The sequence below is a fragment of the Battus philenor genome, unplaced genomic scaffold (assembly GCF_028537555.1).
Source record: "Battus philenor isolate CCGP_79_NKW_IND1 unplaced genomic scaffold, ilBatPhil1.0.hap1 SCAF_22, whole genome shotgun sequence".
Lineage (NCBI taxonomy): Eukaryota > Metazoa > Arthropoda > Insecta > Lepidoptera > Papilionidae > Battus > Battus philenor.
The window spans coordinates 11,801,807-11,826,433 of record NW_027181685.1 but is presented as its reverse complement, the minus strand read 5'-3'; the positions used below and the strand labels follow the sequence as shown (position 1 = coordinate 11,826,433).

The window sequence follows — 24,627 nt, the reverse complement described above, 5'->3', positions numbered from 1 at the left end:
CTAGTTTTTATATTTCCCGAAAAAGTAAAAATAAAAATAAATAACACAATGCTTTACATTAATGATCATCCTGTGTATTTATTAATATATTCCACCAACAAATAAAGTTAAATTTATTATCTGTAATGAGAAAAGTTTACGCCGAAACATTGTTGAATATTTAAAGAGATCAGGTGTTTTCCCGCTGAAGGAAATCGGCATGGTCCATTTACCGCAGCGCGGCTGAAAGCTTCCTGAGCTTAAGGTCGCTTTAACGATCTTCTGCGGGTATAACTTACCGAGATAAAAGCTCCTCTTATCACTTAATCCAATAATGATTCTAAGAAGAAAATTATTACGAGGAAAATGTATAGATTTGTATACATAGATTTGTATGTATTTTGTTCCCCTCTAAGTATTTCCCGTTCAATGAAAGGCACTTTGCCAACGCTTTATCAGTCCTCAAAATAACCTTAATATTCTTTTTCCGGAACAGCCTTTAAGACCTTCTCCGATTCAGTTTTTATATAAGAAAAGTACCAATATTTAGCCACTTCCGCCCATGCAGTCGTGCAACAAAGTGCACCGCCCGCCAGCCCGCTGATAAATGCGCATGCGGCAAACAATGTGAATTACACAACTACCACCGACAGAGACTCTGTGTTTGGCACTAATCGGTGTAACATAACTCCTGAAGATACCCCGTGGAGGGGTGAAACACGTTTTAAGTGATTTAGCGGTGCGATGACTGTATATGCGGAAGTGGCTAAATATTGGTACTTTTCTTACTGAGGATAGACTTCCGTAAAATAACGCCTGATTCCATTAAATATTCAGTTTTTATCTCCTCGGTCGTGTCAAAAAGACGTCACCGCATTGATTGTTTGAGTTTGATGAATAGCCAGAACCAGGAGTCAAATCAAGTTAAGACGGTGGTTGCGAAAAGATATGAGTCGAGTCTTTGGTAATAAAGTCGCGAGGAACCAATGCAGTATGACGTCGACTAATCAAGACGACACGTTTGAGATAACATCCTTCTAAATGGTTTGATCTAAGCCAAATGATGTTCCAACTTTTGACAAAAAGATGTACAGCAAATGTTTTAGATAGCCCTACCGTGATCTTTGAGGGGAGGCCTATACCTTGCAATTATCGTCTATCAGCTGATAGATGATGATAATAATTTTGAGGAGTTTAAAAACAATGCATTTACCTTTAAATATTTTTACGAAGACGGTCGTTTCTTAATCAGAACTAACATATGTATTAATTGCAATTTAGACTTTAAAACACATGGATAAAATTCTAAATTTCCTTGTATAATCATTTGTTGATATATCAAACCGCCTTGACCTCCTTACCAGACAGACGGTATTCCCAAATAAACAGCACTGCGTCTTTGAACATCAGGTGTTAAAGTTATTTTAAGTACCAAACAAACCATGGGCTGTTTTGTAAGATACTGAATTAAAACTAAAATAAATAAATATAATATTATAATTTTTTCTACATATTTTTTATTTGTAAACCAAAGAGCTACAGGAGAAACTCTTCTGGCTTCGGTGGTGGTGTCATGCTGTTCCAAGAACCTTGTAAAGTTAATATTTTATTTATTTATTATGATAATTAATACTATTATAAAAAATGTCGAAGTAAATAAAATATTATTAATATATAAAGTATATATAAGTGGTAACGTATATTTCGAAGGCGATGCTTATATATATATATACTAGCAGATCCCGCAAATGTTGTTTTGCAAAAAAAAAAGTTTTTAATTAACAAATAAATAATAAGGGTTGATCGCAGAGTGGTGAAAATTTAGTGTTGTATGTATTTTTGTATATCATAAAAAAAATAAAAATATTATGATCATTTAAAAAATAAAAACAAAAAAAGTTGTCTAAAATATAAAAAAATATAGGGGTGGACCATCCTCATCATTAAGGGGGTTGAAAAATAGATGTTGTCTGATTCTCCACCCTGGCACCCTGGCCGATATGCACGCTGAGATTCACGAAAATCGGTCGACTCGTTTCGGAGGAGTTCAATCACGCACACCGTGACACATGAGAAATTTATATGTTAGATATAATAATATGTATGTATGTATGTATATATATATATATATACATATATTTACCCGGTACATATCCCAAAATTTACATCTTTTTAATTTTTTGTCTGTTTGTTTGAACTTTGTTATGACAGTGATTTTGGTTCTTCTACAGATCTCCTCATTTATAATTCAATCAATCAGTTAAGCTCCGAGAATATCTCTTTTCATTGCTCTCTGGCTCTGTCTCATATTTATAATCCAAATATAAATGTTGTCTCAATCTATAAAAAAAAGAGCAAAGTTACCATTCACATTGGTTTCTAACAAAAAAATTACTAAATTCTGATTTCAGTTTACATCAATTTATACTCAAGTATGGTAATTGTTATTTGTCTAAATAAACCTATATTAAAATTATCAAACTGAATAATATAAATTCGGGCCCTATATTCGTTTACAATTTGATTCGATAGACGTTTACGTAATTACCTTTCCGATGCGAAACCTGAAGATTAAGGTTGTAATATTAAACGCTTAGTCAAGTGAGAAATGGACCAATTTGGACGATATAATATTTGCTAAACTGTACACACATTTCATTCGCTTCATCTGTCGAGTGTTGATTCTAATTTTATTACTAAAAATTTGAAGAGTTGATTAAAATTTGTTGATGTGAGTTGAATATAAAACAGTCTGCATTTTAGTATTGACTATGGATGAAACTCCATCCCATGTAACTGTTTATGAAAGGATCTATTGGGTCATTTGAATCGGATCGAAAATTTAGACTGTAGTCCAAAGTCACTTTGAGTCTTATTGAAAAGCTGACAGTCACTCCACGGGCCATAGAGGACTAAATTTTTATTTGTTTTTTTTTATGGCATCTCCTTTTGGGGACCTCTTGTTCCACTCTGCCATGCGTGGGACAGGTATGTTACAACTCTGGTAAAGTCTCTTTCATTTTATATTTGTTTTTCACTTTCTTCTTTCATCCTTTACAATATACTTCTGTCCTTCACAGTCTCTATCTTTCCCGAGAGGATTATATTCAGGATATCGCTATGAATTCGAATCAAGGATAAAGAGGAGAGAATGAAGGTAACCGACTTAGTTGTTGTTTGTTGACCTATGTTCATCTGTGGAACTACGTGATAGTGGTATCTTCCAGGAAGACCTATGTCCTTGTATGGAACTTCGAGATGATGATATTTCCAAGGTCTCTGTCGAAATATCTGCAGCTAGTTGATTATACAATGAAATTTGTTAGCGTCTCATTTCAAAAGTTACATAATCGTTTGCATCAAAGTGCATTTCGTCAAGACAATAAAGCCGAATTTAAATACGTTTGTCAACGTCGCGGTAACTGGGTCCATTGTGTCAAAAATCACCTTTAATTGCGTAAAATAAAAAGTCATTACTAGTGACTCAGATAAATGGTGCAGCCTTTTACGTTATAAATGAAATCATAACTTAGATGTGCCTTTTTGTAATAGGTTTGTTGTAATTAGCTCATTGTTATGAATGTCTGAAGAATATTTTTCATTTATAAAAAAAAAAACTTATATGCAGGTTGATTGATTTGAGGAAACGATTTCTAAAATACATGTACATTTCTAATTCAAAAATTACTGATCATCATTATTTATATATCAAATTAATAACAACACTAACCTTTTTTATATAACCTTCGTTTTTAAACACCCTGATTGTTAATGACAGTTTATTAACAGCTAAACATAAAACACTTCTTGTAGTAAGACGTATTTAAAACAGGAAATTTAAGTGAAAAAAATATTAAATTACATTTCATAGAAAACCGTGAGTAATACAGGAAGTAGGGTAAAGGAAATCCCTTAACCACATAAGTGAAATCAGAAACCTTTTCCATATTTTTTTATGCTTGTAGCATGACATAATTGTCGTGTAGAACTTGAAGTAAGCTATAAGGGTAGGTTCAAACTAATCCAGTTTGATTATTACGAATGCCTGTTAATTAAAAAAAAAATTATCGATATATTAGATCCTATGTATTTTTGGACAAATGTGTATGGTATTCACTTTTTTCCATTAGGCAACGAGACGGACGGATTCACGACATTTATTCACTTCTTTGTCTTGAGTCTTCAAGATAAGAGTGAATAGGTTTCTTTTACGCAATAATGTAGAATCGTAGACCTCGTATTGGCTTAAAATCAGGCACGACAGTGGTCAAATGTTACGCCTATAAAGGTTAAAAAAAATCCACACTTATATATCTTTAAATTATCTCGTAGTAATTTTAATAAGTTTATTATAACAAAAATGTGAAAAATAATTCTTTTAGAATCTGAAGAATATTTTAAATATTTAATGGAATCAGGCGTTACCTTGCGGAAGTCCATCCTAAGTAAGAAAAGGACCAATATTTAACCACTTCCGCCGCACATGCAGTGGTAGTCGTGCAACAAAGTGCACCGCCCGATTAGTGCCAAACACAGAGTATTTTAAGAATTATTATAATATAAGATATATAATATATGATGATATTTTTATTAAGAATTTTTATTATATTTTAAGTTATAATAAAACTTGGAAATGATTTACTATATTACATTATTAATTATATTAAGTGCCAACAAAAAGTACACCTGCGTTTACTATGCTATTGAAGAATGGTTCTGGAAGTTCCAGTTTCTATGAAATAGAGCTTCTACTTTCAGAAGTGATAGTATCGTAAGACATTTAAAAGTTACAGACCAAGTAGAGATTCGACCCATTTGGCAGCCTTTGAGACGGAATACTATACTGGTGTTATCTACTTGTGACAGACCATGTCGAGGTCCTCGCGAGTCCTTTTTACTGAAGCTATCTAAGCACTCGACGGCCTTTCAATCCGGTGTGAAATTATAGTATGTAGCAGCCCAGGCTTCCTAGAGAGATTTTGAGGTTTGGTAAATAAAGTCGGAATTCTCCTTTTACACACGTGGTCACATGTGGTCCCGCACACGTTCTAACATCTATCATCTGTATTCATTTCAAATTAATTAATAATGCATTTAGTCATTGAATGTATATTATTACTAGCTGATCCCGCAAACGTTGTTTTGCAAAAAAAATATTTTAAATTTTCAATTTAAAAATAAGGGTTGATCGTAGAGGGGTGAAAATTTATGGTTGTATGTATTCTTGTATGCTGTATCATAAAAAAAATAAAAACAAAAAATTTCGTTAAAAAAATAAAAAAAAAATTTTAAGGGTGAACAACCCTTATCACTTAGGGGTATGAAAAATAGATAGTAGCCGATTCTCAGACCTACTGAATACGCATATTAAATTTGGTAAAAATCGGTCAAGCCGTTTCAGAGGAGTTCAAGTTCGAACACCGTGACACGAGAATTTTATATATTAGATTTAAATACGTATTAAACTCGGCCCTCTGTAAGTTCATGATCATAATCATTATACGTTGGCCTCACGAGTTAATATAATCGCTATTCAGTGTATGCGATCCTCCGTCCTCCGTCCCTCTCCCTCTAGTTCCCTCTCGTTCGCCCGCAGCATCCGTATCGATCGGGTCTATGTCCTTGACCTTCAGTGCGGATAGATCCGGCCCTGACCTTGTGGGGGAACTCTGTGATATACCGCTGGTTAGGGAGTGTGTCATTGGAACAATTTACGTTAATTAACAATGTCTATGTTTAACGGCAATGATATTTATTTAGCACTTTATTATACACGTCAATAAAGAAATGCAGAGTTGCAAAATAGCTTAGAAAAAAATTACAATTGGCGGTCTTATCGCCCAAGGCAGTATCTTACAGACAACCATAGTATAAAAACAGTAGAAGGATAAATAGCGAGTTCAACGTTTACATATAAAGATTAATATATTTATCTATGCATACCAATATTAAATATAATAATAAATAAAATAAAATCTAAAAATTAACATGGATAACTTCGCGTTTGTCTGTGAGAGAACAAAAAAATCTGTACTGATAAATGGTAGACTGGCAATTGTGAGGTAGCGGATTCGATTCTCGTGATACAGTCATATATAATTCACACTTTGTGCATTAATTATATAGGATTGCCACAGCTCACAAATAAGTTTCGAGAGAATTGTCAGTAGCGTTCTCTACGAGTCATAATACCACACTTGACAAAGGTGGCGATTATGGTATATCCTCCTATAGCTTTTTTTGGGGGAGACTTATGCCTTGTAGAGGTCGTTCAGGTTTATTCTCAACTATTTAACGATATTTTTTTATTGCAAAAAGGTTCATCAGTAATTTATTAATAATGTTCCGGTTCTTCTTTGTTTTTCTTTTTCACTGGCTAATGCAGTCTCTCGACGACCATTATAGAATGCTATGTTCGGAATTTCTCTACGAGCTTGAACCCGGGATACCTCCTTATCCTGAAGACGAAAATAACTAATATATCCTTGCTAATTAACAAGTTGAATAAGAAAAGGACCAATATTTAGCCACTTCCGCACATGCAGTGGTAGCCGTGCAATAAAAAGTTTCTGTGACTCTGTGTTTGGCACTAATCGGTGTAACATAACTCCTGAAGATGCCTCGTGGAGGGATGAAACACGTGTTGAGTGATTTGACGGTGGCAGTTGTGTAGTACGCATTGTTTGCCGCATGCGCATTTGTCAACGGGCTAGCGGGCGGTGCACTTTGTTGCACGACTACCACTGCATGTGCGGAAGTGGCTAAATATTGGTCTTTTTCTTACTTAGTATGGACTTCCGCAAGGTAACGCCTGATTCCGTTAAATAACAAGTTGAAGTGGCCAATGGGAAGGCGACATAACATTTGGCTGTTGGGACCTCAAGGTGATGATGTTGAGATCACTAACTGTGGAGTGTGGCATAAGACGTTCATCGGTTGACAGATGACTTTTAATATAGTCAGAAGAGACTGGATAAATACCACTTCCAACCAGTCTCATTAGGAATCTGTGTTAGAGAAATGTACTCCGGCTGAAATTATGTTTTACTATATTTACAGTAAATCTATTTTAGATAGAAATATATACTATCATTCACAGAAGCATTAATATAAATGTTTCTTAGTATTTTTCCTTCCGCAATATGAAACATTGTGGGAAATAAAAACAGACATTTTCTACATTCTTATATCTTAGCTTATAAGCGTAAATAATGCAGTATTGTTGGCTTATTGCCAAGTAATATTGGCGATTTAGCTATGATATATTTAATAAATATTACGTTCTTACATACAGGGTGTTTGGTTATCGGTGTAAAAGCTTTAAAGTGGTGAATGTATAGCGCATTTAATGTCATTAAGTTTGAAGCATCAGCGAAAAGTCGCCAGTTTATCGGTATTCTATAGACTGCTTTTTGGAGAGTGCGTCGGAGTCACATCAAATAACTCCTCCTTCTCTATCGGACAAAAAGATGTACGGATTCACGATACCCGTACATGGTTGAAATCGATTCAATCCGCATTAAGCGTTTTGCCAATACTTTTATGTTTCGAACAGCCAAGGAGTGAAACAACCTACCGGCTTCATTGTTTCCAGACAATTATAACTTAGGAGTCTTTAAGTTAAAAGTGATAATAGAATATGTAAATAATAAAATAAAGAATAAAAAAAAGTACCTAGCCACCTAAGAGTAATAAGATGATGGAAGGAAGGCGATGAAAGCAAGAAGGAATGAAAGAACAAAATGAAAGGTATTGTGATGGAAATAAAGTAAGAATAAAAGAAATGGAGAAGTATGACAGTGAGTGAAGAATAAAGATGAAAAATCTGAAAAACTTATTTGTAAACAAAGACCCTGATCCCAACTAATTAGGGGTACGAGAGGCCTCCAATAGCGGGAGCCATCAAAAAAAAAAGTTAAAAGTGAATGAGTTTCTTCTGGGCAAGCACGTACCATCTTAAGACCCGTTATCACTTAAAATTAGTCGAGACATAGTTTAAATGCTTCGTCTGGAAGGATGAAAATAGAAGTTTTTAGGCTATCGCATTCCAAGTTAGAAAATAAATAAATGTTACATATTTCATAGTGATCACTTTATTTATGATGAAATTAAATAGTTGCTAAAGCATTACAGCTTTTTGATGAAATATGAGATGACATTAACTCTGAAACTTTTATACCTATAACCAAATAGTCGACTGACTCATCACGATATCTCTGGAACAATAAAGCTTAGAGACTTGATATTTGGAAGAAATATTCCTTTTTCCGAGCACAAGTCAGCTTATAACGTATTTTATTTAGAGGTCGAGATGGGGTTCATTAATTTCGTGATGCCGGCTAGGAACAGATTTCCACCTATCTACTGACTTATTATTCTGCAAGTTTCGTTAACAACTGTCTTTGATATTTAATGGGATCAGGCGTTACTTTGCGGAAGTCCATCCTAAGTAAGAAAAGGACCAATATCTGCACAAGTCTGTCCTCATCTGCACAAATAGTGGTAGACGTGCAACAAAACTCCTGAAGATGCCCCGTGAAGGGGTAAAACACGTGTTGAGTGATTTAACGGTGGCAGTTGTGTAATTCGCATTGTTTGCCGCATACGCATTTATCAGCGGGCAGGCGGGCGGTGCACTTTGTTGCATGACTACCACTGCATGTGCGGGAGTGGCTAAATATTGGTCCTTTTCTAACTGTCTTTGACGTATTTTCTGTATATACTAGCTTAAGATAATCTCCAACGTAGATCTCTGGAAACTTGAAACACTGCGGTGAGATGTCGATCAGCCAGCAGATCAAACGCCGCAAGTGGAACTGGATAGGCCACACGCTCCGAAGGGACCCTGATCACATACCGAAGCAAGCCCTAGAATTGAATCCTCAAGGAAAGCGAAGACGTGGCCGTCCAAAACAAACCTGGCGGCGGACGATCACTACATAAGTGAGGGCAGTTGGAATGACGTGGAGCGAAGTAAATCGCGAGGCTCAAGATCGCTCGGGATGGCGGCGACGTACTGTGGACGCCCTCTGCCTCATCTTGGGGACATAGGAATAAATGACTGACTTATTAAGATGTTTTTGAATCATAAATCTTGTAGACATGAAATTTAGGAGGAATACTCTCTTCGCCGAGTTGAGGGTAGTTAAGCACGGATTTTACGAAATTTCTTCCACTAGGAGCAATCACTATGTACGCGAAGCAAGCGGGGATAGCTAGTATATATATAAGATAATCACATATGTACTAACTTATCACGATATCTTTTGAAGCACAGGGTGATGGCTCGGCTTTTGAGAGGAATAATATTTTAGCCGAGTACAGAATTTTAGGATAAATTATATAATTTTTCCTAAAATTCTGACCTGTACAATGTATGTTTGCGGAGCCGTTGGTTAGAAGCGGCAGTTAGAATTAATTAAATTTATGTATGTTTGTGAGTATCTTAACTAATTGTTTGTTGGTGTGTTACAGGGCGGGCGGATGTCGGGCGGCGGCGCAGGGCTGATGTCCTGCGTCCGCGAGGGCTCGCTGGAGCCGCCCTACCGGCCCCCGCACGACACCGGCCATGGTACGATACTACATACTCATCATCTCCATTTCAACCAATATACCCTCACTACAAAGCATAGGCCTCATCTTAAAATTGCCACGATGACCAATCTTGCTCTGTTCACACCCAGCAACTTCCCATGACCTTGACCACGTCGTCGATCCACCTAGTAGGGGTCTCACGCCGAGTCAATCAGCTGTTGGTCACCACTAGAGAAGCTTTCAGCCCCAAATGCCGTCGTTTGTGCAATCTATCTCTCCCATTGCTACTTCAGACGGAAAATTCTCCGAGCTACGTATGCTAATGGGTAGCCGATACGTGCGAGTCTATTCCAACATACACGAGCACAAGTATAAATCATTATTTTCATCACTTTAGCCATAGAATGTCTACTGCTGGATCCAGGTCTCCCCATTGATTTTCAACAAAACCAATTGAAAGCGTCCTTCATCTAATATATCCCTGGGGGGGATTGTGGGAGGTTTCCATTTCACAGGCTTACGGCCCCAAGTGCTAGCTATTCCGCTATGTGCCCAGGTCACTGCCACTACTTTGGTATATAATGACGTTTATTTGTTTCCAGGCGAAGGTCGGACGGGGCGGTTCCTCCGCGGTCTCCGGCGCATGTTCCGTCGACGGAGCAGCAGTGCCCGCGCCGAGAGCTCGCCTGACCCCAAAAGCAGCTCAACCAGCGAGCTGCTAGACGCTGAACGCCACGCCAGAAGGAAGTCTGTTACTCTTCCATTACACTTACTACCGTATTCTGTAAAACCAATCGTTCAAACCGTAGAATCAAAATATCTCATGCTACTAATCATAAAAGAAGCTTTAGAAATTTCTAGAAAGAACTATGAAACTTTATAATTAAACATAATTGAAATAGTAAGACAGACGAAGCATTAAGAGAAAGTCTTAAAATTCTGTTTTGGGTCATCCAGAACAAGTATTCTTGTATAAAGTACCAACAAAACCATTATCACAATTATCATCAAAATTGCTGCAATGAGACGTCCACTTCTGGACCCTGCCCCATCAAAGGATCCAATCTTTCTGATGACATTAACAAGGGTATGGCCACCTTGTGGGTGGAAGTCTTACGCTACCTTGGTCAGTCTATGGTTTCCTATCCAAATCCTCAAAGTACCAGCGGATATCTGTTCTGCAAGCTACGTAACCTCCTCTTTGTTATTGACGCCATGGATGTGTATCCAAAATACCTTCCTAATCCAATTGATCGTTTCCAAAACTACCCTCTTTTAAGTACGACATTTTTTAACTGAAATTTGACTAAAGAAACTTGTTATTACAATAACCATGCAAAATAATTGAACAATGTGATATTACGCTGCATAAACATTTTCCATTCATCCGTTCCAATAAAATCGTCGAGTACTGTCGTCTAGACACGAGCGAAGTTGCTGACTCATCATATTTCTCGCACCAATGTACGTGATTACATTGTGTGCAGGCGTATTGTGTGTGTGTATGCTCCTTAATATGTAGATGTGACACTGCATACACTGTAATATCACACAGGTCGTTTTTGTGTGAGTAATGTATAACACTGACAAGTACTTTCGTGTACAAAAGTGCTTGAAGACTCGGTTTATCTCTCTTGACGTTCTATTTTTATTATTTTCGATTTGTTCGTATACTGTCCTGGTATGTAAAGAATTGCGTTATAAGTAAATGTCGTTGTTGTTGAGAATTGTTGGAGAATGTTGCAATTTTTTGTATCCTGCATTATTGAAATTAGTTTAAGCATTACCTACTTGCTAATTACCATATATTAAGTGATTACTCTGAAATTTTTTACATATTTTTTTTTATTAAAATGCAACAAGACAATACCTTTTGATAGTACAAAGTCTGCAGGGACATATCGTAAACAATAATTATTTTCTTAATCCATTTTCATGTTTTTCTATAATATTGAAAAAAGTATTTTCATTATTTATGAATCCTTACATCTTTGGGTAGTGTGTACCATATATTAATTGGCAGTACAATACATTAGCCGTTTTAAAGTTTTTTCAACTATTTCCAATCATCATGCTATACAGTAAAAAACATTCTAGTACTTGTTTCAGAGTCCTTTCTTATTCTCTATCTTTTATGCGGACGTCTTTTAACACCTTCATACATTAATGCTAATTATCTTTAGGTGTGAAGGTATTTTGGGTCGTATTCAAGAAAGTACCCAAAGAACCATGTAACGAAACATAATGAAAATAGTTGGTTAGAGGAAGCTATATGAGATCATAAAATATCTTCATAATGCATTCATGATTATTACCTTTTGTTTTCTTTACATGGCTATTTTCCATTACTCTGCATTAGGCGATGATAGAGCTCCGTCTACAGACATGGCCCCCCTATGGGGACCCCTCGTACCCCTATCTATTCTGGGACAGGGACTTTGTTTTTATTTAATAATTTTTTCATGTAATATTTTTATTTTCGCGCTCTTCTATCGTTCCTGGTATGAACTTTCATTTCTTTATTTTCTTTCTTTCTACAATTCTCCTTTCCTTTCTCCTTTTCCATTCAAATTCATTTGTACTTTTATTTGATACCATTCTTTCTTTTCCTCATACCCCATTATTATCTTTAGGTTGGAAGGTGTTTTCGGTCGTGTACAAGAAAGTTCTACCATAGCCATGTAACGAAACGTCATGGATATCACTGATTAGGCGAAGCTATATGAGTTCATAAAATACCTTCATAATGCATCAATGATTATTATCTTTAGGTAGAAAGGTATTTTGGGTCGTAAAGGAAATGCCACCAAAACTATGTTTGAGTGAAAGCCCGCTCGATTTTTCCGTGTCCCTCTGTCGTTGCTTTAGTCAGCCAGTCTTTTCCTGCCATATCTGTTATGTCATCAGAACCTGATATGATTAATTACCCATCGTACACCTTCGTGCGTTCTTTCTTTCCTTTTAACTTAACTCTAACTTAATCTAAACCGGAGCTTCAGTCTTTTTTGTGTGGACTGGAAATATCTTTGCTATAAACTACAACTACTTTTCTCTTACTTAAATCAGAACATGTTTAAATAAATCTGAAGAGGTAATATACAATACGCCGTAAATCATGAAACCCTTTGAACAGAAAGCTGTGTATATTGCTAACTAGATGTTAGATTAAATCTCACGTAGTCTTTAAGTCGTAGTGATGTAGAAATTATCTTTATCAGGGAAGGCGCGTATGGTAGCGGGCTGTCAGTGTCGCACGACTCCGTGTTCACGGGAGAGAGGTCCGGAGACGAGTCCGGAGATGAACGGCCGCAGGCTATTGGTCTAGCGCAAGTTGCCGCATCGCACAGGGTGAGTTTATTATTATATTGCTTTTCAAACTCAAGGAACTACTTCGGATCAACAAAAATTTAAAACAAATTCTATTTTCAAACTTGTACTGACAATAGGTTATTAAAATATGTAGATAGACCTGTGGTTTTCTCTTATAGGTGGACCTGACATAATTAAGGTTGCGTCAAGTCGATGGATGCAAGTAGCACAAGAACAGTTGTGGTGATTTTAGATGAGCCCTTTGCTTTGCAGTGAGCGTCTTTTGTTTGACATAAATGAAACCTATTCACACTTGCCTAAAGAGAACAATATATATATTATACTAACATATAACCTAACATGGATTTAAATTAATCATAAGTAAACTTATATGAGCACTAACACAAATGCTAGACATTTTCATGTTGTGAGATATTAAAAATACAGTATATTTTTGTAAAGAACGAAATAACAATCGCAGAGCTTTTTAAAATATTTTCTGCCTACATTGGTAGGAGAAATCGAGTCAATGTTTTAGTTTTTCACAATTGAAAGCAGATAAATCCACGAGAACTCACGCTTATATATTATGAACTTTTTTTTTGCCAACGAAGACCCGCGTCAAGTTTCTCGTCCACCTTTGGGTGAACCATATCGGGAAACTTTGGTATATTGCATTTCTCCTTGAATAATTATTCACTCTTACAAATGTGAAATTTCTCGATTTTGTAATAATTAATTACAGCGCCATCTATTGACGTTTAAATCGATATTTTGTTAAATTTGAACATATCTTTTGACTCATTTGCACAAAGCTTATTACATAAAATAAAATAATCATTGTATTGATTGGCATGACGTAATTAATATCGACTTTCCGAATATGAAAGTCATTCACAAAACCACACTGTCATTTTTAGAAATTCTCTATATATGCAATTCAGTATGATTTTAAAACGATATTGCAATTTCGTTTATTTTGTATTAAAACAACTTTCACCTGGTAGTTTAGTGATTTCTAAAGAGAATGACGCAAAGTTATATACATACACATAAACACTCAAGACAATCTTTTTTTTAAATGTTAATAATGCTATTTAACATTTAACGAGTTTATGAATTTCATAGCAGATCAGCGATTTAAAAAACATTCAAATGCTTCCCAATTCTTTTTTTAAATGATTTTAGTGTTCTGAAATTAAACAAGACTACCGATCGATTCGTTTTAAGTTTCTTTTCAGAACCATCTTAAAATAATGCAAATAAAGGATGACTATTTATATTTTAAAAAGTTTTAAAGGTAAAGCAAAAAGCAGCTTTTATACGCACGAAATACGACTGGCAAAACGTCACATAGGTAGTGTGGGACAGAGATAGTGCTATGCAAAACTGAAATTAGCCGATTGTCTCTTTCCAAAAGTCGATGTGCAATATTTATCGCCGGGTACTATATCTATTAGAGGCATACACAATTCGTAAACAGACACCTAAATATAACTGACTAAAACAAAAAAAATATTAAAAGCCTTCATAATATATACAAATAAATAAAATTGGATCGTCTGTTTGTAATATTAAAACAACCGCTTTTTACTAAATGCATCTGAATATATGTACGATACATAAATCAAAAGTACATTTTTAAAAATTCTTGTGTCCTTATTTGTTCAGACTAATCTCTGAAATATCTGTATCGATTTTGACGGGACATATACTGGCTGATAGCTGATGTAATAAGGAGTAACTTAGGTTACTTTTAATTTTACATTAATTATTATTAAAAAAATATAATACCTACAAAAATCAGTGCAAATCACGCGAAGCGGACGGGGTCAGCTAGTTGATAGTAAAATATACCAATAATATATTCTCTCTCTCTCTCTCTCTCTTTCTCTCTCTCTCTCTCTTCTTGACATGTATTATTCCCATCTGATGGTGGAGGACTGCCTACTTCGTTTTCCGCTTCCAATTCGCCCTATCCGATGTTCCATTTTCGTAAACATTGCAGAACCGGATGCCTTTTTTGGTCACATCCATCCATCTAGTTTTCGGTCGCTGGGTCTGGAACCTAGTTTGTTGAGATTGGCTGCGACGTACACCAGGGGTCCCCTCTTTAAGTGTCCAAACCAAAGTAGTAAGCTTTCTTGAGTCTCGTCACTCCGCACATCATCCCAAGCATCCTCATTTCAGCCCCTTGGATGATATTGTCATGTTGCGCTACCGTATGTTAAGATTTGCCTGATGATGCTTTTTGTAAACTAAGCCCTAACCAGCAATGTCTTGTATGTAGTATTGTTGTATTAAAATTTAATGCGTTTCACTTTTGGACATGATTGTACTGCTGTCGTTAACCACAGGTTGGAGGTTACAGGACTTGGATGATATTCAGACTAAGATCACAGTAAGCAAACTTTAAAATCTTGACTATATTTAACTAATTAACCTTCAACCTATGGTTTTCAAATACTACGACAGCAGTACAATCAAGTCCAAAAGTGAAACACCTTATTTATTAATGTCATAAAAATATCAATATCACTTCATTTTAATAGTTCACTTAAACCTGATCATTTTAGGTCTAAAGCTCGGTGACGCGTGATATATCTTAGTTACCGACACCGTATACGAACCTTCGGCTTGTTTCGACCGACCGGACAAACAGGTCAAGAATAAATCACGCGATACATCTATACATCAATGCACTATTATTTTTCTACCTCATGTAATTATAAGCCATGTAATAACCCTACCTTTGGAACACATGACTTCAAATATTAAAGTGTTCGACTCGTATATCAAGTGACAAGTCCTTTATTGGTGATAGATTTTATAAGGTATGTTACTACATGGTAATTAAATTATATATACATGTGTGTGTGTGTGCGTGTGTGTGTGTGATATCCTCTTAATCGAACCTGCGACCTACGATCGCAAGTCTCAGTCCTCTACGTATAACGATGAAATCTCTCTTTATCAACATCAATTAATTTGAACTTCTCAAGTAGCAATAGTAAAATTATTTACGCGAGTCGTCAGCCCCGAGAACTGTAATTGGCACCTCTTCCTACAACCCTATGGACACCACACACGCACGTTAAATCTATACTGTGAAGTTACATGTAAATTATATCTATGATTTTACAGTTAACTTGATAAATGTATGTTGAGTATGTTATATTGTTAAGTGTTTATTTTATGGTTGAAGACCTTCGACTGGTTTCCATATTTGGACCCGTTGACAAGCCTTGCTTATCTAACGCCGAGTGGTTTCTCCAATCAAAGTATTAACATTGATTCTACATTACTATTAATATAATTTTATTACATATATACTTCTTACTAGCCTTTTAATGTATTACAACAGGTTGTCAAATATCTCCCTTCCGCTTTTTTGCTCTTTATTCAATGTTTTATAAAAAGTGTTACAGTGATCGGATTTAGTTCACATATGCGCCGTTTTGTTCGATAATCTGTTTCCATCTAGACGGCAACTTCATAATACCTCCCTCGTAGAAGCCCCCCTCCTTATTTGCGAAAAACTCGGACAGCCACTTTTCACAAACCTCTTTTAAGTTCAACTTTACACCAACCAACCAACCACCAAGTGATTACCACCTGTTCCTGTCCATGGCGTTCGCCATGGACAGAAACAGGTGGTAATCACTTGGCGCTATGTCCGGGCTATATGGTGGATGTGATAAAACCTCCCATCCGAGCTCCCGTAGCTTCTGACGAGTCATCAACGAAGTGTGTGGTCTGGCGTTGTCCTGGTGGAACACTACACCCTTCCTGTTGGCCAATTCTGGACGCTTCTGGTCGATTGCCTGCTTCAAGCGGTCCAGTTGTTCGCAGTAGATGGTAGAATTAAGCGTCTGGCCATATGAAAGCAGCTCATAGTGGATGATTCCCTTCCAATCCCACCAAACACACAGCAAAACCTTCCTGGCCGTCAATCCCGGCTTGGCCACTGTTTGGGACGATTCACCGGCCTTCGACCACGACCGTTTTCGCTTGATATTGTCGTATGTGATCCATTTTTCGTCGCCAGTCACCATCCGCTTCAAGAATGGGTCGAGTTCGTTCCGTTTCAGCAGCATATCGCAGGCGTTGATTCGGTCCAGAAGGTTTTTTTGCGTCAAATCATGCAACACCCAAACATCAAGCTTTTTTTTGTATCCAGCCTTCTGCAGATGGTTTAAAATGGTTTGGTGACTAACTCCCATCTCCTGGGCGATGTCACGAGATGCCACATGCCGGTCTAACTCGATGTAGTCCATGATTTGATCGGTATTTGTCGTCACAGGTCTTCCGCCGGCTGGCTTATCCATGGTGTCGTTTTCGCCGGCTCTGAATCGTCGAAACCATTCCTCCGCGTTTCGAAGTGATAGAGTACCATCCCCCAAAACACCATTAATCTCACGGAACGTTTCTCTAGCGGATTTGCCTTTAACGAAGGAAAACTTTAAAATAGCGCGAATTTCGGCGTTAGTGAACTCCATATATCCAAACTAATCATGCATAGCGTCGTTTTGTAGGTTATGTCAAGACCTTTCAAATTATGTATAGTATTGCCAGATACAAGCTCTGTAGCGCTTTGTACATAGCCGCGAAATTCAAAAGACAAAAAGGCGGAAGGGAGTTATTTGACAACCTTTTATATACATGACAAATTGTAACGATATTGTATACTTGAACGGGTTACTTTCAAGTTTGTCATCACTTTGGCCGTACGACTTCCAATGTGAAACATAAGCTTTTTCCAAGGATATCTATGGGAGATATACAATAATTTTCTTAGCCGACGGAATGGCGATTGCTTTGTGATACAATAGTCCATCTATTGGAAACTTATTAATGAGCTTTCTCAATTCTATATAATTCATGCAATAAATGTGAATTATTTAAGATTGTCTCCCCGGAATCGAACCAGAGACCTAAGATCGCAATTCTCAGTCCTTAACGCTAGCTACCTCTATTCTGGTCTTTCTCATAGATTTAAAAAAAATTGAATATTACAATAATATCGTAGTGACATTCGGCTACATTTGTAAAAATTAAGGCACTTTCACATTATGACATTACTTTTGCGCCATTTTTTAATATATGTTTCAAGCGTAATTACAATAGGTTTCACGATGTTAGAGAAATGTGATAATACGCAAATGTACACAAGACAACACACACATACGCACACTCCCGCAGACACTGCGTCCTGTCTGGCGTTGACTCACTTCCCTCACGACAATGATATCTCTTTACTTTTTAATTCGATTTATTAACATTTTTATTTCATTCAGTTCGTCATCGTCAGACTTTTATTATTCCTATAATAAAAACGAATCAGGATCGAATATTTTTACTACAATTTTTATTTATTTAGGATAATGTATATTAAGAATTAGAAATAGAAATGGGCGTGGCGCATTGACCCTTTGTTCTTGAGTAGCGAACATGAGTCACAAGACGCGGCGACAGGCCCCCCACTAGCTAGAAGATGCTATGTCCTGAAGACTCTTCTATATAGACATTTATAAGACTCGAATGAGATATTTACGATTTAAACTAAACATAGTTCCTCTCAAAAATTAAACAGGCATTCATAGTGCGGGTGTCGTCCCATCGCTGTAAAAAGAGTCAGAATTTGGTGCACGGTATGTCAGCGCTAGTGATGTTCACCATCCCCGACCAGATGACCTGACATTTTTTTCCTTCCTTATCAAATTAGAGATGTATATGTCTAATACTATTTTGGAAGCTCACTCTAAAAATGAACGCATTGCCAAATACAGGAAATAAACAAAACTGTTGATAAAAACAATTTAAAATCATGATTTTTAACTCCAATTTTAAAACTATAAATAAAGTTTATTATATAAAAATCAGTCATTAAAATCTGTTGTACGTAGTATTGTGATTAGTGAATGTAGATGAGTCAAAAAAGGCGATGTATGGAAGAAGATATACAAATGAAAATCGGGCTGGCGGGCGGTGCACTTTATTGCATGACTACTATTACATTGGCGGAAAGAGCTATATATTGGGTCATTTTCTTTACCGACAAAAGATAGAACATCTAAAGAACAAAAGGAAGGCAATAAAGATATTGTGAAGAAAAGAAGGAGTAAGGAAATAAAAATTAAAAAACCTGATAAATGTATTTAAAAGAGACTTAACGTCCCTGCCTCAGACGTGACTGGGGGACGGGAGGTCCCTAAAAATGGTGATCAGGCCGAGGGGGAGGGAGCACAAAGCGCGCATAATAGGTAACCGATGGGTACTTAGGTTTCTTGAGTGGAGACCACGAGTAAACGACTTTTTTAAGGCTGTATGCAAACCACTTCCAATCATTTCTCTTGGAAATATATTGGGGAGGCCTATGTCCAGCATTTTAAACGATGTTAATGGCGATATCGGGGCTGACTGTACCTAATCTACACATGTTCACATTGAAACTATGCGGAAAACAAACTTATTTATCTCGTCTCATATAATGGAATTTCAAGGCTTCAGAGGAACATAAGCAAGCGATGATCTTTTTTAAAATTCGCACGTCGAAAATTGGATCTCGTTACGGAACCAGTTTCACGCGATATGTATTTTTTTATTGAATACCACGACGGTAATAAAAATCGTTATGACATTTTTTAAATTATTTATAACAATCTTGAAATGTCTCGTTACATTTATGTTATTCTTTAATTAAAAAGAAGTGGTTCCAAAATAAATTCAATTTCAAAAAAATAACGGTGTTTCCGTTATATAGTCCAAAATTATCTTGTCTTTTTAACATTTTTTTTACTTTAACGATATCTGTTGTAGTATAACGATTACGGAACTATGTCTTCTATGTCCGACTATCCCAAAAATTTTGAAGGGGTAAATGTCTAGCCCAGTGTTTCCCAACGTGGGGCCACGCCCTACAAGGGAGCAGTTTAATTGATAAGAGGAGGCAATTCAAAAGTGGATTTAACACTAGTTTAACCCTTTCAGTTTAATACACAAAATATATATATTATATAGGGAGGCGTATGAATTTTAGAAAGGCTTTTAAGGTAGGGAATAGCACATAAAGGTTGTTTATTTCTGGTCTGCCTCGTTTGCTGTAATATACACACTATTAATAATCAATAGGTTGAGAAATATTAAATAACGTCATGATAATACAGTAAAAGAGGGTTTTAAAATTCGGATTTCATATTAAAACTAATTATTGTTTACTATCTGTCTATATATACTGCCAGAAGATATTGGCATGTCGCATTGCAATAGAAAAAATAAATTAATGTAACATATTTCAGAGTGGTAACTTAATACAGGGTAATTAGGAATAGCATATAATATATAATAATAAAATATAAGGGATAAATATAATCTCTGTGAAGCCTTTACACCGTTTTGTACATATAATTTGGAGCAATTATTTGTAACTCAATAGTTTTTTTAAATTTTGAAAAAAGAATACTGACCTTTTAATTACTGTGACTACTGCTAAATAAGGAATACAAGGAAAGAGTTCTTTGGCCGTCAATACTTGTACAACATTGCCTTAACTTATTTAATATACCCACTGTCCGTTACGCAGTTTAATCTTCCTATGCGAGATGAGATGACTCAGTTTCCATCCACCGCTGGCCGATGCGGTCGTCTCGCGTGCTTTCATATTTGAATTTCGAAACTTTTCGCGCATGTGCGGCCATAACTTTTTTTTTAAATAGTGATTTGTATTATTTACGTCCAGTAATTATAAAGTATATACTCATTTATTTTTATTAAACCTATATCTGCTATATAGCTTTGTTGTTAAGCTTTCTCATTATAAAGCATGTAGCATGTGATTTTTAACGAGCAATGTTAACGTTATAATGCTTAATTATAACAGTGCTTAATTGTAAAATGATAAACGAAATCGTAATTAAAATAATCAAAATCATTGACATTACATCTTTAGTCTAACGTAAATTTTAATCTTAAAAAATACGCTTTATATTATTATTTTTATTTATAAATGATAAATATAGCAGATATCGGTTTTTTAACGAAGTTTGAAATGGTGTTGATTTGAACGTGTTCTTTTTAGTTTTTTTTTTTTTGGCCTAATGTAATTCGTAATTGCCAGTTCGAATACATAGTGTTGTGATATGTTTTTTATAAGAAATTATCGATGTTTCGATTGTTTATGTGCTGTTATATGTTTTCAAGTGATCCATTGGATTGGTTGCGGGCTTAATGCCTCTGAGTCATGTTCCTACAGCGTTGAATCAATAACAACTGGTCGTGTGCGGTTTGACATTGAATGAAAAAAAAAGTTTACTGAAGCTTAACAACGCATCTCGTTACGTCTATTTTAATTTTAAATGTTATCATTGCATATAAATTTAAAATATATTTTTCTAACCCTTTAGTCTTTTACTAGGCTCTAGGCGAAGATATAGCTTCTTTGCTGACAAATTAATATAATAGTACTTTATACAGTAATATCGTCATTTCAAAATAATGCTACATATTTTTTTATTGAAATACAATACGCTAATAAGTTGTGTCAGTACAATTTCAGCAGAGATTGATAATTAAAATAAAGTTAATTTTAATAATCCGAATTTTTAAAGCTTGATTTCTAAATTATTTTATTTATTTATTTATCCTATTTACAAATTTCGTAAAGGAGGATATAATGCCGACGAAAATCAATGGTTATACAAACATATGGTATTATTTATAAATACTACAGTTATAATTATTGCATAAATATGTACTTACAATTTTTGTATTATCATTGCATTATTTATTATTTCTGAAACCATTAACATTTGGATAGGTAGTACCATACATTAAATATCTAAACATTCACCTCTTTGAAGCCTTTACACCTATTGGCAAACATCCTGTATATAAATTCAATACATAAATAATTTTTTAAAATTTGAATAAGATAGAGACTATTATACGTATGTTATCCAAATAAAAATACAGAATATTTATTCGAAAAACGATTCTGAGTAAAAGATATAACACATAAAAATGTTATTAGCTTTTTTAACTATTCTTTTTTATTTCTATATATTTAAACACATTTATAATGACCACATGTCATGTCATAAGTTACAAGGGTTCGAAATACGCGCTCATCTGTGAAAATTTCACAATAAATTCAAACGGATTTTTTATCTGTGGTCATTTTCAAATACACTTAATGCAGAAGTTAAAGCAATGCATTAAGCTTTATTTCTTACTTTAAAATAATATACACTTTAATATGATATTAAGACGTTTTGCTTAATAAACTTATTATAATAATTACATGATAATTTAGACTTCACACCAGTGTTTCCCAAAATTAGGCCCACGTCCCACAGGGTGACAATTTTTTAGTTAGGGTGGCAATTGGAAAATGGACTTGACGTGCTTTTAACACTTTTGCTTTAATATAAAAATTATGTATGTTACCAGGGAGGGCGTAAGAATTTTATGAAGTACGAAAAGGACCAATATTTAGCCACTTCCGCACATGCAGTAGTAGTCGTGCAACAAAGTGCACCGCCCGTCGGCCCGCTGATAAATGCGTATGCGGCAAACAATGCGAATCACACAACTGCCACCGCCAAATCACTCAAAAGCGGAAGTAGCTAAATAGTGGTCCTTTTCTTACTTAGGATGGACTTCCGCAAGGTAACGCCTGATTCCATTAAAAATTTTATCAAGGCTAAGGTGGAACATGGAATAAAAAAGATTGAGAAACACTGTCTTACACGGTAGTGTATTATACCACCGCACACAGTTGCCCACTAAAGAGTATGTGATTTTATGAAATCTAGAGGAAGCTATAACACGCTGATATTTATTTCTAATGATAACCTTATTTACATCCTACATGACAGCCGATTGACGACCACAGCTGGTCATAGGCTTCCTCAAACATCACCACGATGATCGGTATTGCGGTACCTGCTTCCAACGACTTCCCAAGACCATGATTATGTCCACAGTCCATCTAGAGCAGTGTTTCCCAGCGTGAATCCCACGCCAAACAGAGCGCAATTTGATTGTTAAAGGTGGCAATTCGAAAATGTATTCCACACGATGTTAACCATATAGCTTTAATATAAATAAATTGTATGTTACATAACGTGCGTAAACTTTTTAGAAAGCCTTATCAACAGAGGAAGGCATTTTTATTATTTTCTAATATTGGGAGGTAAATCTTTAGGACAGATACAAAATAGCCTGCCTCCTGGGGCAAGTTCAGGGTTGTGTAGGATTCGTACCCACTAAAACCGCCTCCTTGGTCGTCTTCGGTACCTTGTGACCCCCGGATGTTGTACTGAATTCGCAGCTGCTTCATAGTACTGTGTTAAGACACATACCGGGAGGAAGCTGTGCCTATCCTGGCATCTAAAGCAGTGATTCCCAAAGTGGTCTATATCGACCCTTAGGGGTCCATGACAACCTGCAAGGGGTCTACGTCAGCGAAAAAAATTTGGGGGTCCATGAAATGAAAATGGAAGTCCACGATAGTGGATCTCAACATATACACTGATAGTACCTATTTACTTACATCATACTATCTTATAATATCAAAACGTATATTTTACATAACAGATACAAAATTTTATTTTGAGTAGTTTTAATTTAAATTCAATTAATAAATATATAAATTACCATGTGTTTTTACTTTAAGTTTTTAACACTAAACTTCACTACAGTTAGAAATTTACAGGAAATCAATATTAGGTAAGTAGGGGGTCTACCCAACACAAAAATGTTTGGGGAACTCTGATCTAAAGTGTGGTTTACCGTCTTGTAGTCATCATATTGTGTCTATTACAGTATAAATATGATAACCTGGGTAATTATTAATCTGTCAAAATAAAAAAATGACTTTATTATTATTACAATAATTAATAATGTAACTTCAATAAATATAACTTTTTTTTTAATTGTGACGCGTACAATTTTTGTCATCATTGGCAAAATTATTTAAAAGAACTATTTCCTATAATCCTTGTATAGAATTCCAATAAAATATTTCGTGCATTTTAGTTAATGAAACGTTAGGCATTCTCAAGGTGTCGTTGGAACCGGTTTCGTCGGTTTCTATAGATAATTGGTCTGTACGTCGCTTGCGAATACGTTCTAAAAATAATCTGCGATATTTATGACGCCCGTGGATTTTGAAAACTAAATAACTTCCTCACATACCCGTGAGAACCTTTATACAGGTTGATTTGTTATTGGTTCATTTACTACCAATTAATCCACAGAACCCGGCGATAAATATGTCACATCGACCTTTATAAGAGACAATAAAATGACTAACTGTCCCACACTACCTATGTGACTGTTTGTATTTCGTGTGACAGAGATAACGCTCTACGAAGCAGAAATTTAGCCGATTGTCTCTTTCTAAAGAACGATGTCTAATATTTGTCGCCGGGTTTTGTACAGCCCACAACAAACTCAGGTTTATATTCAGTCTTATAAACATATGTAACACGTTGACTGCCATGGCAATTATCAGAAATCTGGTCTTAAATGACAATTTTATTTAATAAAATTATATTATTAAAAAGTTTTATTCTAGTGTATAGTTATCGTCAAAAAGCATAATAAATGTGTTTTAAGAAGTTCCAATGAACAATAAAATTTATAATTATATATATTTAATACATTTTCTTTTCGTGCAAGCCAGCATAGGCCAGCATTTTTTTGTATTTTACCCAGAAGCCGTATCGATATTAGCACTAATATAATACAAGTATAAACGTCATCATCGTTAATTGTGATGTCCCCAAGATGGGGCAGAGGGCG

The 24,627-nt window shown here is 35.5% G+C and overlaps 1 protein-coding gene across 2 annotated transcripts in view; it reads left to right on the top strand.

Annotated features, from left to right (window-relative positions):
• Positions 1 to 24,627, top strand: part of LOC137923693 (calponin homology domain-containing protein DDB_G0272472-like) — a 196,361-nt gene that overhangs the window by 110,781 nt on the left and 60,953 nt on the right. For both annotated transcript variants that reach the window (XM_068766930.1, XM_068766931.1), the window contains exons 3-5: positions 9,454 to 9,550; positions 10,116 to 10,260; positions 12,732 to 12,861. In XM_068766930.1, coding sequence (XP_068623031.1) covers positions 9,463 to 9,550; positions 10,116 to 10,260; positions 12,732 to 12,861 — 363 coding nt within the window. In that variant the 5' untranslated portion in view covers positions 9,454 to 9,462. The remainder of the gene's footprint in view (positions 1 to 9,453; positions 9,551 to 10,115; positions 10,261 to 12,731; positions 12,862 to 24,627) is intronic.